Raw genomic sequence first — 18,475 nt, forward strand, 5'->3', positions numbered from 1 at the left:
TTCAATGCGGCTTCAAATACTTTTTAATTTATTAAATAAAAACATCATGAAAGCCATGAATCTAGTGCTCTCTATCCCGGTGGCTTCCTGGCCTGGTCTCTGGGAGGATAAGGGTCAGTAGCAGGCTGGGGTGGAGAGCTCATTTCTTGCCTTTGTCCTTCTCCTTGCCTTTCTGCTTGCCCTTCTCCTTGCCCTTTGCTTTGCCCTTGCCCCGCTTCTTCTTGGATCTGAGCAGGGAGCGCACCAGGTATCCCTTCCAAAAGGCCTGGATTAACGTGGCCGCCCGCACCATGCGCACCATCTCCTGCTCCGCCTCCATCCTTTTCTTGGAGTTGATCTCTCGTTCTTCCCGGATCTGCACAAACTCTTCCACCAGCACTTTGTGCCTCCGCTTCAGCTCCTCCAGAGCGATCTTCTCCTCCCTGTGAACAGCTTCCAGATCCTCCAACTCCTCCTGGGGCGAGGGGTGGGGCTGGGGTCACCATGCATAGAGCGCCTCCTCCCACCCTCCTCCCTGAGGCCCCCCACCCTTCCCAAATGGGCTTCTGCCCCAGCGATGCCCCTAAGCTAAGCTGTTCAGCATCTCGGTCCCAGTGAGGTGGATGGGGAGAGGGGATGGGCTCCATCCCAGCTCTAGGAAAGACCCCACTGAAATAATTTCAGGAACAGGAAAAGAACACGGGCTTGTGAGTTGGGCAGACTTAAAGTTTTAAGTCCCAGCTCTGCCACACCTCAACTGACTTCACCTTTCAGGCTTTCGTTTTTCCTCATCTGAAACATGAGGACGATTCCAAACCCAGGGGCTGTTTCTAGGATTAAATGACCCGATGGACACAATGTACTGGACATGATGCCAGGCACACAGTGGGGACACAAGAAATGGAGGCTGCTGCCATAAAAGCAGTCTGTTCCACAAGACACCGGAGGAGAAGGAACTTTCTCAAGCCTCAAACGGAGTTCCAGAGTTTTTCCTTATGTCTAACCATAGCCTCTGCTGCTGTCATTTACACCTGTTTTCCTTCCTTCCACTGACGTTTACCCAGCATCTACAAAAAGCAGAGCACTGCCAGAGAACACAGAGCTGGGTGGACAAGGTCCCTGCCCTCAACCAACCCACAACCCTCATGCGGCCCAGAGAAACGAGAGTCCCAGCCTGCAAAGCTCCCCTCTCCAGGCCCTGACTGTTGCCCAGGACAAGATTCTGACTTGCCCTTCTCCGAAGAGCACACCTGGCTTTGGCTCACTCTGGCTCATGTTACCTCCAGTGCTCCCCAGGCTTCTCTGGCCTCTGGGTTGGAGCCATGGGCCACCAATGTTATCCCAGTGCTGGGTGAAGGGTTTGGGGGTGTCCCGATTTGAAGGTTCTCACCCCCGAGCACTGCCTCCAGGCCAGACCCTATGCTGGGCACACACTTGCAGCTATGGTGTCTCACCCAATCCCTGCCAGGGTCCCAAGATGGTAATTACTGCCTCTGCTAATCAGATGCAGAAACGGGCTTGGGAAGGTCAAGTACCTTGCTTAAGGCCACACAACTGGCACATCTCAGGTGCTCAATAAAAACTGGCTGAGTGACTGAGTGACGCGGTGGAGGCAGGCTCCCATCTGAGTCTGTGGGGAGGAGCTCCAGCTTGTGGGGGTGCTGGCAGGAGCCCATCCAGAGGAGTATAGGATGTGGACACTAGATGGAGCCACGATCATTAGGCCCAGGGTCAGGCCCTTCTAGCCAGTCGCTTTTTTTTTTTTAATAGAGACTGGGTCTTGCTCTGTTGCCCAGGCTGGTCTTGAATTACTTAGCTCAAGCGATCCTCCCACCTCGGCCTCCCAACGTGCTGGGATTACAGGCATAAGCCACCACACCTGGCCTTGCAGCTTCTGGCTCTTTTCTTTCCCACCTCTCATTCTGCCCCAGGCTGGACAAACCCTTTAAACAGAGGCAGGTGTTCCCCGCAGAGAGGCTCAGAAGTTTGCCCACTCCATGGACCATCCCAAGGCTGCTCTTCCCATTCATCCCATTCCTAGAAGGTCTTGGGAAAAGCACGCAAGAGAGACTTATTCAGCGACAAATACCTGCTTCTCACCCATCTCTGTATCATATTTCTGGATCCAGTTCTCGATTTCCGTTTCTACTTTATATTTCTTCTAGAAAAGATCCAATTTGTCATTGTTTGATGAAATATATTAACAATCAACAGCACTGAGCCCTCTCTGCATCACCAGGCCCTGTGGCAGGTGCTTGACATGCCTCGCCTATTGAATCCGCGCAAGGAGGTTCTCTTTTCTCCATTTCACAGGCAAGGAAACTGAGGCTCAGACATGCTATCTCACTTGCCCAAGGTGACAGAGCTAATGGGTGGCAGAGCCTGAATTTGAAACCAGCAGTCTGGTTCCAGGACATCCTAGGCAGAGGAAGCAGCAGGTGCAAAGGCCCTGAGGTAGGAACAAGCTTGTGTTGTTTAAAGGACAGAAATCAGCCTGGCGTGGTGGCTTACGCCTGTAATCCCAGCACTTTGGGAGGCTGAGGCAGGCAGGTCACTTGAGGCCAGGAGTTTGAGACCAGCCTGGCCAACATGCCAAAACCCCATCTCTACTAAAGATACAAAAATTAGCTGGGCATGATGATGCACGTCTGTAATCTCAGCTACTTGGGAGGCTGAGGCAGGAGAATTTCTTGAACCCAGGAGGCGGAGGTTGCAGTGAGCTGAGATCACGCCACCACACTCCAGCCTGGGTGACAGAGCGAGACTGTTTCAAAAAATAAAAATTAAAAAAAAAAAAGGACAGAAATCGGGTCAGTGTGGCTGGAAGGGAGTGGCAAGGAGGGTAGTGGTCCCCAACAAGGTCCAAGGGAAAGGCTGTGTTACAGAGGGAGTGTCAGCAAGAGGAGGCTGTATTCTCAGGAAAGGGTGAGGTAAAGCCACTGGGTGATATAGATGCAATGGAGGGACATGATCTAATCTTGTTTTTAAAAGATTATTTCCACCATAAAAAGCAATGAAGCACTGATCCATGCTACAACATGGGTAAACCTTGAAAACACGGTGCTAAATAAAAGATTCCAGACACAACTGCCACAGAGGATTCCATTCATATGAAGTGTCCAGAACAGGTGAATCCACAGAGACAGAAAGCACATTAGTGATTGCAAGGGACAGGGGTAAGAAGAGAATGGGGAGTAACTTCTTAATGGATATGGAGTTTCATTTTGAGGTGATAATATTTTGGAACTAGATAGAAGTGGTGGAATTGGGGTCACACAACTTTGTGAATATACTAAATGACACTGAATTGCTCATTTTAAAATGGTTTCATATTATATAAGTTTCACCTAAATTAAAAATAAACAGGCTGGGCCAGTGGCTCATCCCAACCATTTGGGAGGTTGCGGTGGGAATAGGAGAATTGCTTGAAGCCACAAGTTCTAGACCAGCCTGGGCAACATAGCAAAACCCTGATTCCACAAAAATTAAGAATTTTTTTTCTTTTGAGATGGAGTTTCACTCTGTCGCCCAGGCTGGAGTGCTGTGGTGCGATCTCGGCTCACTGCAACCCCACCTCCTGAGTTCAAGCAATTATCATGCCTCAGCCTCCCAAGTAGCTGGGATTACAGGTGCACGCCACCACGCCTGGCTAATTTTGTATTTTTAATAGAGACAGGGTTTCATCACATTGGCCAGGCAGGTCTTGAACTCCTGACCTCAGGAGATCCGTCCGCCGCGGCCTCCCAAAGTGCTGGGATTACAGGCGTGAGCCACCGCGCCTGGCCAATAATAATAATTTTTAATTAGCCAGATGTGGTGACATGCCCCAGTAGTCCCAGCTATTCACGAGGGCTGAGATGGGAGGATCGCTTGAGCCCAGGAGCTGGAGGCTGAAGTGAGCTATGATCACGCCACTGCACTCTGGCATGGGTGACAGAGTGAGACCCTGTCTCAAAATCAATCAATCAATCAACCTCTTAATCCTACAGAGCAAGAGCACTTAGCTTGGGTACCATGGATAGGCCAGCTTCAGGGGGCCCGGGCTCCCTGGGGAACTGTCCACTAGGATGTGTATGTACATCTGTGCCTTCTTGCTGGGGGAGAGGCCCGTGGCTTCCATCAGATGCTCAAGAGTATGACACTAAGAGACTGGGGACAAGTATTAAAAAGGGTGCCTTTTACGAGGAAAGAGATTTGGAAGTTGGGTGTGTGCTAGGCCTGGGTCTTGGCTGAGATGATGAAGGAGAAGGCAAATGGTTTTGGGTTTTTTTAAGAGATAAGGTTTCACTCTTTTGCCCTGGCTGGAATGCAGTGGCGCAGTCGTGATTCACTGCAGCCTCCAAACTCCTGGGCTAAAGTGATCCTCCTGCCTCAGCCTCCCAAGTAGCTGGGACACATTGGCTCGGATTTGGGCCTTCCCTGCTCCTGTGCCCTTCCCCTCCACCACGCCACTTCCTGAGTAGCTGGTGCAGCCCTGCCCTGCCCAATACTGCTGGACCTCCAGGAGTGATGGGACAGTCCCACCCATCCCCCGCCCCAGGGGCCCCACCGGCCCATCCTCCCTGCTTCCCGCTTCCCACTTCCCACTTCCCGGGGCACCTTCCTCAGCGCCTGCTCCGCCTCCCGGTTCTCCATGACCAGGTTGTAAAACTGTGACTGCAGCTGCAGGATCTCCTGCTGGATCTTGGCTACCCTGGCCTGTGATGCCCGGAAATCGGCTTTCTGCTGCTTCTCGGCCTCCTGCTTAGTGCGAAGGAGGCTGTTCTCTGAGAACTTGAGCACCTGGTGCAAGTGGTTTTTCAGTTCTTGGATCACAAAGTTCTCCTTTTCCACCTGAGCCAGGAAGAGAAAGGGCTCTGTTAACACCTCCATGCCCAGCCAGGCACAATGGCTCACGCCTGTAATCCCAACACTTTGGGAGGTTGAGGCAGGTGGATCACCTGAGGTCAGTAGTTTGAGACCAGCCTGGCCAACATGATGAAATCCCATCTCTTCTAAAAATACAAAAATTAGCCGGGCATGGTGGTGCATGCCTGTAATCCCAGCTACTCGAGAGGCTGAGGCAGGAGAATTGCTTGAACACGGGAAGTGGAGGTTGCAGTAAGCGGAGATATCACACCACTGCACTGTAACTTGGGTGACAGAGTGAGACTCCATCTCAAGAAAAACCCTCCATACCAACTGACAGTCACCAGAGGCTGGCACCACTGCATTCTCCCTCAGGGCCAGGCATGCCACCTGGGTTATTATTTCTCTAATCACACCCCCAACCCTGCAGTGGAGGTCAGGGACAGCCTGATTACAGACAAGAAAGCTGAGGCTCAGGGAGGTGACTTCATCTGTCTGGGGTTGCCCAGTTCAACGGGGGCCTGAAGCTAGGTTTCTCTGACCTCGAGCCCACGTTCTTGGCCACCACTTTCTATTTCCTTGCACGAATGAAGGGTACAAGCTTGTTGGATTGAGGCCACAGGGGAGGACCGTGACAGCAGTGATCCTCCTCCTGGGGACACAGGAGGGGAGGCCCAGCTGGCAGACACTTGGTGGGGTGCATGAAGGTGTGCGATGAACACAGGCTGCAGGGATCACCACCAGGCTCTCTCCTGAGGGCCTATGCCTGGCTTGTCCCCTGCCTTGGGTGGATTCTCGAACCAGGAATGGGGGTGGAGGATGAGACAGTTTTGTAAAGAAGCCCTCAAGGCTTCTCATATACACTAGAGTCTCCCTCTGAGCACAGTGGTGCTATGGCTGCTCACGTCACCATCTTGGGCTTGGGTCAGCTGGCAGCAGGCCTGCCGGGCATCTGCTCACCTCCTGCACACTGGGGGCAGGGAGGCAGCGCCTTTGGGGCAAGCCCATCCTGCAGGCAAGGCTTGAGGCACCAGGAGCTCGGAATATGATCGGCAGTCAGAGCTCTCCTTGTAGACTCCCCACACGTGCCTGATTGGTGTCTCCCCTCATTGTACACTGAGGTTCAATGACATGAAATTTGTCCATCTGGCAAAAATGGCATTTGACCCCAGGTCAGTCCAAGGTGAAGCCCCAAGCTGGTTCTAGCACCTGAATGAGACCAGCATGGCCACCTGTATCCCTCTGCCTATTCCTAGATGATGCCCCTTCCACCTTACAAGTAACCTCACTGCCCGAGGGCTCAGCAGCCCGTCCTCTGTCCAGTCAGCAAGTATACATCATGCCCCCCCTTTGGACAGGCTTACTAGGGACACAGTGGCAGGCTGAAAGAGACAAGGTCCCCTTTTCTTGTGGAGGAGCCAAACCTCTCAAGACCACACATATCACACACAGATATGTTATCCACAAAGTTGGGTGAATGTTACCAACAAAGTCAGATGAATGCTTTAAAGGACAAATTCAATGAGAAGTGCCCAACCCAGCACCAGGGAGGAGGGTAGTGAATAGCTTCCCAGGGCCTTGAACCTCTCATCAGTGGTGGGGGATAGAAACAGAAGGGCCTGTGACAGTGCAGCCTGGCTACCGCCCATGTCTGTTCTCCCCAGAGAGGCTGTGGGGTAGAATGTGGCACATAACACGGCCCGGTGACAGGTGGTGGGTCCTTCCTAGCACCTCTCTCTGCTGGGTGTGGCTACAAGATGTGCATGGAAGTTCTGTGTGCCACCTCCACATATGTCCTTAAGGGGCAGAACCAAGCCCTCTCCTCCCCTTTCCTCCTTCCTGTTGGCTGGACCGGGGGCCACATGATGGGGAAAGCTGGAGCAGCCATCTTGGCCCACAGGCAGAAGTCCTATGTGGGGTCAGCAGGAAAGTCACATCGAAGAAGCCAGACCTCTGACAACTTGGGGAGCAGAGATGCCACACCAGCTCCAGTATTTCCACTACGGAGAAATATATTGCCGTCTTAACTAAGCCAAATCTATTTTGGGTGTCTCTGTTATAGCAGCCAAATCTGTACTCACACATCATCTCACAGGATTTTTGTAAAGATTTAGAGAGAAAATGTATGTAAAACAAATACACTGTGTTTCCAATATGACAATTATTATTAGGTTTGGGATCATGCTACCGTTTCTTTTTTTTTTTTTTTTTTTTGAGATAGGGTCTTGCTCCGTAGCCCAGGCTGGAGTACAGTGGTGCGATCTCAGCTCCCTGCAATCTCTGCCTTCTGGGCTCAAGTGATCCTCTCACGTCAGCCTCCTGAGTAGCTGGGACTACAGGTGTGTACCACCACACCCAGCTAATTTTGTCTTTTATGTAGAGACGGGGTTTCACCATGTTGCCCAGGCTGGTCTCGAACTCCTGAGCTGAAGTGATCCACCTGCCTTGGCCTCCCAAAGTGTTGGGATTACAGGCGTGAGCCACCACACTCCCATTTCCCTTCTTAAAAATTCTTCTAGCTGGTGTGATACGCCTATAATCCTAGCTACTCAGGAGGCTGAGGCTGGAGGATCCCTTGAAGCTAGGAGTTCAAGACCAGCCTGGGTAACAGAATAAGACCCCATTTCTTTCCTTTCTTTTCTTTTCTCTTTTCTTCTCACCCTTTCTTTCCTTTCCTTCCTTCCTTTGTTTCTTTTAATTGAGACAGAGTCTCACTCTGTCACACAGGCTGGAGTGTGATGGCACGATCTTGGCTCACTGCAACCTCCACTTCCTGGGTTCAAGTGATTCTCCTGCCTCAGCCTCCCAAGTAGCTGAGATTATAGGTGCCCGCCACCACGCCCAGCTAATTTTTGTATTTTTAGTAGAGATGGGGTTTCACCATGCTGGTGTCAGGCTGGTCTCGAACTCCTGACCTTAGGTGGTCCACCTTCCTCGGCCTCCCAAAGTGCTGGGCTTACAGGCATTAGCCACTGTGCCCAGCTAATTTTTTGTAATTTTTTTTTTAGGAGACGGGGTTTCGCCATGTTGGCCAGGCTGGTCTTGAACTCTTGACCTCAAGTGATCCATCCGCCTCGGCTTCCCAAAGTGCTGGGATTATAGGTGTGAGCCACCACTTCTGGCCAGAGACCCCATTTCCAAAAAAAGAAAAAAAATTTAATTAGGCATGGTCACGTGTGCCTGTAGTCACAGCTACTTGCGAGGCTGAGCCAGGGGGATTGCTTGAGCCCAGGAGTTCAAGGCCAGCCTGGGCAACATAGTGAGACCATGTCTCTACAAAAATTTAAAAAATTAGCCAAGCGTGGTGGCGCATGTCTGTAGTTTCAGCTACTCAAAAGGCTAAGGCAGGAGAATCGCCCAGGAGGTCAAGGCCACAGTGAGCTATGATCGTGCCACTGCACTCCAGCCTGGGTGACAGAGCAAGATCTTGTCTCTAACACTAAAAACTTCTAGAGACCAAATTCCTTGATTAGGTCTCAAGGCCCCATGTGATCTGTCTCCTTCCCCTGCTTTGCCAGCCCATCTTTGCCCCTTCCCTCTAGCTCACTGGCATTCTCTGGGTTTCTGAACTAGCCAGGCTCATTCCTATCTCATGACTGAGGTACACTCTACCCTCCACCTGGAACAGGGGTTGGCAAACTATGGCCCACAGGTCGAATCCAGCCAGTCACTTGTATTTGTCAGTAAAGTTTTGTTGGAACACAGCCCGTTCATTTATATATTGTTTGTGGCTGCTTTCCCCCTATAACAGCAGAGCTAAGTTGAGTAATTGCAACAGACCATCTGGCCCACAAAGCCTAATGTATTTACTATCTGACCCTTTGCAGAAAAAGTTGGCGGCCAAGTGCTGTGGCTCACACCTGTAATTCCAGCACTTTGGGAGGCTGAGGTGGGAGGATCACTTGAGACCAGAAGTTCAAGACCAGCCTGGCCAACATGGCAAAACTCTGTCTCTACTAAAGGATACAAAAATCATCCAGGCATGGTGGCACATGCCTGTAATCCCAGCTACTCGGGAGGCTGAGGCACAAGAATCACTTGAACCTGGGAGATGAAGGCTGCAGTAAGCTGAGATCACACCACTGTATGCCAGCTTGGGCATAGACTAAGACTGTCTCAAAAAAAAAAAGTTTGCTACTCCGTAGCTTGGAAGGTTCTTCCTCACTGTACTTGCCTGGTTCACGCCCTCGCATTCTTCATATCTTGGCTTCAATGTCCCTGACCCTTTTGGTATAAGTTGAGTTCTCCTGTAACACTCCCTTATAGCACATTGTCCTTCTCAAAACTGTAATTAAATGAGTTTTTAATTCCTACCTTCCTTACTGTGAACTCCATGAGGCTGCAACCACATGGGCTTATTTATAAGACCTGGTACCTAGTAAGTACTTACAATACTTTGTGGAGTAAATGAATTAAAAAAAGAAAGAAAGAAAGAAAAGCTATTTAGGCCAGGCGCAATCCCGGCACTTTGGGAGGCCAAGGCGGGCAGATCACTTGGGGTCAGGAATTCAAGACCAGCCTGGCCAACATGGTGAAACCTCATCTCTACTAAAAATAAAAAAATTAGTTGGGCATTGTGGCAAGCACCTGTAGTCCCAGCGACTCGGGAGGCTGAACCAGAATTGCTTGAACCCAGGATGTAGATAATGAAATAAATAGAGGTTCCTCTTCAAAGGGACTTTCCTCCCAGTCTAATTCAGAATAGGTAGTAACCTCTCTTAGAACCAAAATTTACTCAAAGACCTGTGCTAATATTCTTCAATTCAGCTAGCTATAATAAAGAAATCAATAGGCCAGTCGCCGTGGCTCACGCCTGTAATCTCAGCATTTTGAGAGGCCAAGGCGGGTGGATCACGAGGTCAGGAGATCGAGACCATCCTGGCTAATATGGTGAAACCCCGTCTCTACTAAAAATAAAAATAAAAATAAAATAAAAATAAAAAAAATTAGCCAGGCATGGTGGCAGGCACCTGTAGTTGCAGCTACTCGGGAGGCTGAGGCAGGAGAATGGCGTTAACCCGGGAAGCAGAGCTTGCAGTGAACCGATATCATGCCACTGTACTCCAGCCTGGGTGACAGAGCAACAGTCCATCTCAAAAAAAAAAAAAAAGAAAAAAAAAAAAGAAATCAATATACTCTGTTCTTAGCTCCCACATTTTAGCTTAGATATTTGCCCTGGCATACCTGAACCAGTCTGAGCAAGCATTAGGTGATAGCCTACTCGTCTTCCTTATTTGGAGGTGTTTTTCCCTCTCTCAGCATTCCAGAAGTTACTTCCTCTCTTCCTTTGTTCCCCTCTGCTTTTGCCTCTTTTGGGAAGTTCTAAGTTGCTAGCCAATCGGGTTGAGTACAGAATGTGAGGTCCCGTTCCAGGCAATGGAAACTGGACACAGCAGAGGGTGGATGCGTCAGGTTATAAATGATCCTGTCTCTTTTGTTCACGTGTGCTCTCGTGGGAAGACTGCTAGTGAGTGGCACCCTTTCTGCAGAAAGTAAACTAGCCTTGCTGAGAGATCCTTTGTCTCAGTGTTGATTTTGGTGACACCAAGTACGCATTCCCAACACAGGAGGTCCCGGAGGTTGCAGTGAACCAAGATGTTGCCACTGCACTTTAGCCTGGGTGACACAGCAAGACTCCATCTTTAAAAAAAAAAAAAAAAAAATCATGGGGGAGGCCAGGCACAGTGGCTCATGCCTGTAACCCCAGCACTTTGGGAGGCCAAGGCAGAAGGATCTCTTGAACCCAGAATTTTGAGACCAACCTGGGCAACGTAGCAAGAGCCCATCCTTACAAACAATAAAAAAATTAGCCAGCCATGGTGACACCTGTAGTCCCAGCTACTTGGGAGGGTGAGATGGGAGGATTGCTTGAGCCTGAAAGATGGAGGCTGCAGTGTGCTGTGATCATGCCACTGCACTCTAGCCTGGGCGACAGAGTGAGACCCTGTATCAAAAAATCAGTCAATCAATTGGCCAGGCGCAGTGGCCAGCACTTTGGGAGGCCGAGGCAGGAGGATCACTTGAGGTCAGGAGTTCTAGACCAGCCTGGCCAACATGGCGAAAACCCATCTCTACTAAAAATACAAAAATTAGCTGGGCGTGGTTGCGTTATGTCTGTAATCTCAGCTACTTGGGAGGCTGAGGTGGGAGAATCACTTGAACCTAGAAGGCAGAGGTTGCAGTGAGTCGAGATCATGCCACTGCACTCTGCCCTGGACAAAGAGCGAGATTACATCTTAAAAAAAAAAAAAAAATCAATCATTGAGGAAAAACCCAACCAACAAAAAAGATTTGTGTCACTCCTTCAGTAATTTCAGCAGTACTATGAAACAATACCTCTGCATTCCTGTTCTTCATTCTCTCCGCCAATTCATTTTCAAGAGTATCGATGATTTGTTGGTTATTACTATTCTGTCTATTGATATCCTGTATGAACTGGGCCTTATCCCTCGCTTCCATGGGACTAGTGACTAGTTTTTCAAATAGGAAACCACGAAGCTCTATTAGGCTGTCAATAAAATTCTGGGCTTCTGCACTTCTACTCTGCGTCTGCATCTGCAGGAGCCTAGCAGCCTGTGGGTTGCTGAGCAAGAGTCTCAGGACATTCTTGGTGGAGTCTTTGATCTGCTGCGTAAGTGGTGAGAGGCTGGATCTCTGCAGCTCTATGGAAAGGAGGCGGTCTCTGAGCCACCCTTCCTCCTCAGCCTCTTCCTGCTCCTGCAATTGCCTTTCTTTCTCCTTCAGGCACCTGACGTTTTCCAGGAGGACCTGGCAGAGATCCTCGTGCTCTCTCACTGCCCTCATAATGTCCTCCCCCAGCACCCCCTCCACATCCTCTCTGTTGGATGCCACATGTGACAGCAGGGTCACCAGCTCCACCTTGTTGATCGCCTCATCCAGGATGGACATGATCCTTTTGGCCTCAATGGTGGTGAGTTTGGTCCTAGAGGGAACCAAGGGTTTTAGTGGGTCAGCTGGCCTTTTAGATGGGTCTGTCTTTGGCCCTATTCTGGTGATGGCAGGGGCCTGATACAAAGGGGCCATGGCAAGAATGTCTAAAGCCATCTTGTGAGCAGCCCTCTGTGCCTCTGTAGGTCCGCAGAGATGGAGACTTCGGTAGACTACTTGGGTCTCATGCTTTTATTGTCTCTGGCCATCCTGCAAAAGGAAGAGGTAGGTGTGAGTGTAGCTGTGCTGACATCTGTGTGGTTAGTGTGGCTGCAGAAACCACAACTGTTGACATTAAGAGTTCATCTTAGGTCCTCTGTCGCTTTTACACAGAACCTTTCTCTGGAAGCAGTTTTCAGCTTTGTGAGGGTGTTAGGGCCACAAGGGCAGGAAGACCAAGCCTGGAGGCGTCTCAGGCACATGTGTCAGGCAGAGACTAGCCAGGAAGACAGATGCCATTCTAAGGATTTAAAACCAGAGACTGGTTACCTCAGTGATGGGAGAGTTGAGAGGCCAACCAGGGGAAGACAAAGCCATCCCACAATTGTCAATGGCAGGAAGCCACCACATGAAGAGGTGGTGAGCCTGGGGCCCAGGGTCATGCAGGGGAAGCTTTAACTACAGCCATCAGTTCCCAGAGGAGCTAGAGACATTGCCGGAAATGCAGGTGAAAGAACGGTGGCAGTGGGGGAGGAGAAATACCCTGGTTTCTCTCTTTCTACTGCCCTTGGCCAAAACCAGCAGGAAACCAACTGACAAGGGAGCCTGGGCAATGGAACTGCAGGCATCAGCCTAAGTCTGAGCAGGACAGGGACAGGGACAGGGCAGACAGTGGTTAAGACTAACAGGACTAGGAATGGCACATTTTCACTGATTTTAAAGTTTTTTTTTTTGTTTTTTTTTTTGTTTTGGTTTTTTTGAGACAGAGTCTTGCTCTGTTGCCCAGGCTGCAGTACAGTGGCACGATCTCGGCTCACTGCAACCTCCGCCTCCCGGGTTCAAATGATTCTTCTGCCTCAGCCTCCTGAGCAGCTGAGACTACAGGCGCACACCACCACGCCTGGCTAATTTTTGTATTTTTAGTAGAGACAGGGTTTTGCAATGTTGGCCAGGTTGGTCTCAAACTCCTGACCTCAGGTGATCCACCTGCCTTTGCCTCCCAAAGTGCTGAGATTACAGGCCTGAGCCACCACGCCCGGCCATTTTTAAGTACTGATTTTAAAAATTGTTGGCATGGATGGTGGCAAAATACAACTTTGAAATACAATTTAAAAAACTGTTTCACTAAATGCGATGTTGCATTCTGAATTGGATTCTGGAGTGGAAAAAGGACATTAGTGGAACTGGAGAAATCCAAATCCAAATCCAAATCTAGTCTAAAGTTTAGTTAATAGCATTGTACCAACATTAATTTTGTAGGCACTCTGTTACCCTGGCTGGAGTGCAGTGGTGTGACCATGGCTCACTCCAGCCTCAACCTACTGTGCTCAAGTGATCCTCCTGTCTCAGCCTCTCAAGTAGCTAGGACTACAGGTGCTCGATGCCTGGCTAATTTTTTAACTTTTTGTAGGGATGAGCTCCACTATGTTGCCCAGGCTGATCTTGAACTCCTAGGCTCAAGCAATCCTCCTACCTTAGCCTCCTAGTGTTGGGAATATAGACATGAGCCACCGTGACAGGCCTAATTTTGTGGTTTTCACAAACACATCAAGTTTATCTAAGATGTTAACATTAGGGGGAGCTGAATGGAGGGCATACAGGAACTCTCTGTACTATCTTTGCAACTTTTCTATAAATCTACATTTACTACAGAGTAAAAAGCTTAGCTAAAAGACTGTTTCAGGCCAGGCCTGGTAGCTCACACCTGTAATCACAGCACTTTGGGAGGCCAAGGCAGGCGTATTACCTGAGGTCAGGAGTTCAAGACAAGCCTGGCCAACATGGCGAAACCCCGTCTCTACTGAAAATACGAGAGAATGCCAGGCATGGTGGTGCGTGCCTGTTACTTGGGTTAATCCCAGTTACTTGGGAAGCTGAGACATGAGAATCTCTTGAACCCAGGAGGTGGAGGTTGCAGTAAGCCAAGTTTGCATCACTGTACTCCAGCCTGGGCAACAGAATAAGACTCTGTTTCAAAAGATAGATAGATAAGTAAATAAATAACTGTTTCAGAAAAATCTGTAGGGCAGAGATCAGTAATTTATATTGCTTTCACAGTACCGCTTGGGTACTAGCTTTGCACAGCCCCGCTTGGGTTCAAATCCTTGCTGGGAGTCTCTGGGCTGCTCATTTAATCTTCCAGAGCTTGGGCTTCCTCAGCTGTAAAACAGGAGTCCTCAGGATCAATGAGAAGCTTCCAGCACAGGGCCTGCATGCTGTAAAAGTTCAGTAAATAACTAATAGCATTAACACAGGAAAACGAAAATCCCAAGTCCAGGACTTTAGTGATTTCTGATGCAACTATCAAACGAACACCTGCTGCCTTGGCCAGGCACAGGGGCTCATGCCTGTAATCCTAGCACTTTGAGAGGCTGAGGTGGGAGGATCGCTTGAGCCCAGAAGTTCAAGACCAGCCTGGGAAACATAGCAAGGCCTCATCTCTTTAAAAAAAACTACTGCCCAGGATGTCTGTCCATCCGCCAACACCATGTCTCAGATGGACACCCACCATAACATCCCCATCCCTCACCATGATTCTTCTGCTTCTCTTCCCCCTTATCCTGTTTGTTCTCCAGGTTAAGTACCAGCATATGACATCCCTATATACACCTGTTTATTTGTTTATTGTCTGTCTTTCCCCCCTCTCCTAAGAAGTAAAGCACCAATGAAAGCTGTAAGTTACTGCTTACAGGTTACCTGTGCCACTTTTATTTTCATATTGTCTGTAGATGTGAGAAATGTTTTGAAGAAAGAATCATTAGGACTTGATGAGTGAAAGAGTTTTGAGTTTGGGTGACTGGTAGAGAAAGATGGGGCCCTTAAGAAACTATGGCAGAAATTGGGAGAGGAAGTTTGGAGGGGAGAACAATGAGCTCACTTTTAAACTCACTGAGCTCTAGTTGCCGTACTGCAGTGGACAATGGTGTCTTGGCCTTCCCATGATCCATTTCCTCTTTTTTTTTTGACACAGGGTCTCACTCTGTCACCCAGGCTGGAGTGCAGTGGCACGATCATGGCTCACTGCAACTTCGACTTCCTGGGCTCAAACAGTCCTCCTGCCTCATGCTCCCGAGTAGCTGGTACTATAGGCATGTGCCACCATGCCCAGCTAATTATTGTATTTTTATTTTTGTAGAGATAGGGTCTCGCTGTGTTGCCCAGGAGAAGGAAGTGACACTTGAAGCCACAAAGATATCTTCAACTCACCAAACCAAAGAGCACACCAAGAGAATGGCAGGGAATCAAAGAAACACCTAAAGTGACTAAGAACGAAAAAGAAAGGCAGGCCAGATCAGGTGCTAAGGATGTTTAGTTCCTTGGCAAGGCAGAATGGATTCAAAATCAGTCCAGGTGTCATGGTTCATGCCTGTAATCCCAACACTTTGGGAGACTGAGGCAGGAGGATTGCTTGAGCACAGGAGTTTGAGGCTGCAGTGAGCTATGATCAGGCCACTACACTTCAGCCTGAGCAACAGAGTGAGACCGTCTCTTAAAAAAAAAAACAAAAAAACAAAACAAAACAAAAAAACAACCAGAAGCCCCTTTGGGAGCAGAGGACTGAGGATTATCTTCAGTCACTTTGGTTCACACACACTTCCTGTTCCCTAATGAACCTCATGAGATCCTTTGAGGCTTTTCCTGAAGACAAAGTTTTAGGAGGCTGGGCATGGTGGTCACACCTGTAATCTCAGTACTTTGGGAGGCCAAGGAGGGAAGATTGCTTTAGCCCAGGAGTTCAAGATTAGCCTGGGCAACAAAATGAGACCTCTACAAAAAGTTAAAAAAAAAAAAAAAATTAGGCCGTCACAGTGGCAGGTACCTGTAGTCTCCGCTATTTGGGGAGCTGAGGCAGGAGGACTGCTTGAGCCGGGGAGGTTGAGACTGCAGTGAGCCATGATCGCACCACTGCACTCCAGCCTGGGTGACAGAGCAAGACCCTATCTCTCCTCTTGTTTTTTTTTTTAGCCAGAGTTTTGCTCTTGTCGCCCAGGCTGGAGTGCAATGGTGTGATGTTGGCTCACTGCAACCTCTGCCTCCCAGGTACAAGCAGTCTCCTGTCTCAGCCTCCCCAGTAGCTGGGATTACAGGCATGTGCCACCATGCTAGCCTAATTTTGTATTTTTAGTAGAGGCAGGGTTTCAGCATGTTGACCAGGCTGGTCTCGAACTCCTCAGGTGATATGCCCACCTCAGCCTCCCAAAGTGGTGGGATTACAGGTGTGAGCCACTGCGCCAGGCCTAGATCCTATCTCATAAGTGAAAAAAAAGTTTTAGGGACAGCCATGGAGCTTTATCAGCCTCTCCGAGAATGAAGGATCTTTGCTCATGGCCACAGGATGAATGTGAACAAGGTAGTTAATGAATGCAGTCCTCTCCATTGTAACCCAAAGCTCTCAGGCATAAATCAAAACGCCTGAATTCTTCAGAGAATGCGGCTGGAAATGCAACGTTATATGAAATGTTTCCAATTTGCTTTCAGCCAAATTACCTCTTTTGCTTTAAAGGGCAAACTTGTTTTCTTTGATTATGATGACACCCATCAGTTCTTGACAGCTCATTTTCGTGAACAAGAAAAAGCCCGTGGAACTAGGATTGAGGGGAAATGCATCTGACTCTGACGACAAAAATGACTGGAGAATCTCTTTTCCTTGAATCCTAATATGATCATTTCATGTCCTTTTTAATGCCACTAACCTTAATATTTAAATCATTTCCAACTTAAGCATCTCCTTTTAAAATTCCTGCCCTGAGAGTGAAGCAAATTGTTAATGGATGGGAAACTTTAATTGGATATTCCCTTTATTTGTCATTAATTCTGCTGATGAACTTTATAAATGGAAATATATCTTTATCATGCAAATTATACCTCATCTTCATTCAAACAGGCTTGTTGGATATTTTATTACTTTCACTCTTAGAATATGTTGAGGAAAAAAAAGATTTGAACTAAATTACATATTTTTTCCCCCTGGAGAGAAGGAAAAAACCCAACACTTACAACTACCCTACAAATCCAAACGGGCACGTGGAAAAGTCAGAGGGTGTTAAAAAAAAAAAAAAAAAACCCGAAACAACTGGAGTGTGGAAGATGGATTTCTCTCTCTCTTTTTAAATTTACTCTTAATTTAGGTTCTGGGGTACATGTGCAGGTTTGCTATACAGGTAAATTACATGTCATGGGGGTTTGGTGTACAGATTATTTCATCACCCAGGTAATAAGCACAATACCTGATAGGTAGTTTTTCCATCCTCATCCGGATCTCATTTTAAGGAATACCATTTTAACATTAGCTAAGTAAGTTCTTGAGAACTTATTGTGTAGCAGACACTGTTCTGAATGCTATATACGAACTAATTCCTTTAATCCTTGCAAGAACCCTATGGGGTAGGTGCTATAACCTCTATTTCACAGATGAAGAAAGGGAGACAGAAAGAGGTTAGATGATTCTAGTTAGTTTACAGCTAGGAAGTGACAGAGCCAGCACCCCATCAGCAGTAGTCTGTCCAGTCTCTTGATTTTAAGATTGACTTCTGGCCAGGTGCAGTGGCTCACGCCTGTAATGCCACCACTTTGGGAGGCTGAGATAGGTTGATCACTTGAGGTCAGGAGTTTGAGACCAGCCTGGCCAACATAGTGAAACCCTATCCCTACTAAAAATACAAAAATTAGCTGGGTGTGGTGGTGGGCACCTATGGAGGCTGAGGCGGAAGAATTGCTTGAACCTGGGAGACGGAGGTTGCAGTGAGCCAATATCGCACCACTGCACTACAGCCTGGGTGACACAGTGAGATTGCGTCTCAAAAAAAACAAAAAAACAAAAAAACAAAAAAAACAAGGTCTTGCTATGTTGCCCAGGCTGGTCTTGAACTCCTGGGCTCAAGAAGAATTTTCTTTTTAGCCTCAGAAAGATCTCACTACCCTCCAAACCTCTAGCTTTCTTCCGAACTCTGTATGTTTTATCTGAGTCTTTCAAGTCTAGAGAGGGGGAAAGGGAGGGGCTAGAAAGAAGCAATAGATTCATGATGAAACCTGCTATCTGAAGCAACTACTACACAGTAGGTGCTCAACAAAGAAATCACTGTTGCGGTTGGGCTCGGTGGCTCACACCTGTAATTCCAGCACTTTGGCAGGCCGAGGCAGGTGGATTACCTGAGGTCAGGAGTTTGAGATCAGCCTGGGCAATATGGCGAAACTCCGTCTCTACTAAAAATACAAAAATTAGCCGGGTGTGGTAAAACATGCCTGTAATCCCACCTACTTGGGAGGCTGAGGCAGGTGAATCACTTGAACCGGGGAGATGGAGGTTGCAGTGAGCTGAGATCGCACCACTGTACACTCCAGCCTGGGTGACAGCGTGAGACTCCGTCTCAAAAAAAAAAAAGAAAAAATCACTGTTGAATAAATGAGATGGCAAACCCAGATTTACCAATAGGCCTGTCTCCTCACTGAGAGATGCTGGCATAATAGGATAATGTTGTTTTGCAAAATATATATGTCCTGAATTGGAGTCAGAAAAGAGAGTCTTTTTTTTTTTTTTTTT

At 48.3% G+C, this 18,475-nt stretch overlaps 1 protein-coding gene across 2 annotated transcripts in view; it reads right to left on the reverse strand.

Moving 5' to 3' along the window:
- IQCD (IQ motif containing D) overlaps positions 1–18,475 on the reverse strand; it is a 25,194-nt gene continuing 6,719 nt past the window's right edge. The window contains exons 2-6 of one of the 2 annotated variants that reach the window (XM_011997921.1): positions 13,775–13,902; positions 11,164–11,985; positions 4,579–4,812; positions 2,069–2,140; positions 9–454 (exon numbers count right to left, since the gene is read on the reverse strand). In XM_011997921.1, coding sequence (XP_011853311.1) covers positions 140–454; positions 2,069–2,140; positions 4,579–4,812; positions 11,164–11,892 — 1,350 coding nt within the window. In that variant the 5' untranslated portion in view covers positions 11,893–11,985; positions 13,775–13,902 and the 3' untranslated portion in view covers positions 9–139. Of the gene's footprint in view, positions 455–2,068; positions 2,141–4,578; positions 4,813–11,163; positions 11,986–13,774; positions 13,903–18,475 lie in introns of both variants that reach the window. The other variant, XM_011997922.1, reaches the window with a different exon arrangement.

Source organism: Mandrillus leucophaeus, unplaced genomic scaffold (assembly GCF_000951045.1).
Source record: "Mandrillus leucophaeus isolate KB7577 unplaced genomic scaffold, Mleu.le_1.0 Scaffold55, whole genome shotgun sequence".
NCBI classification, from domain to species: Eukaryota; Metazoa; Chordata; class Mammalia; order Primates; family Cercopithecidae; genus Mandrillus; species Mandrillus leucophaeus.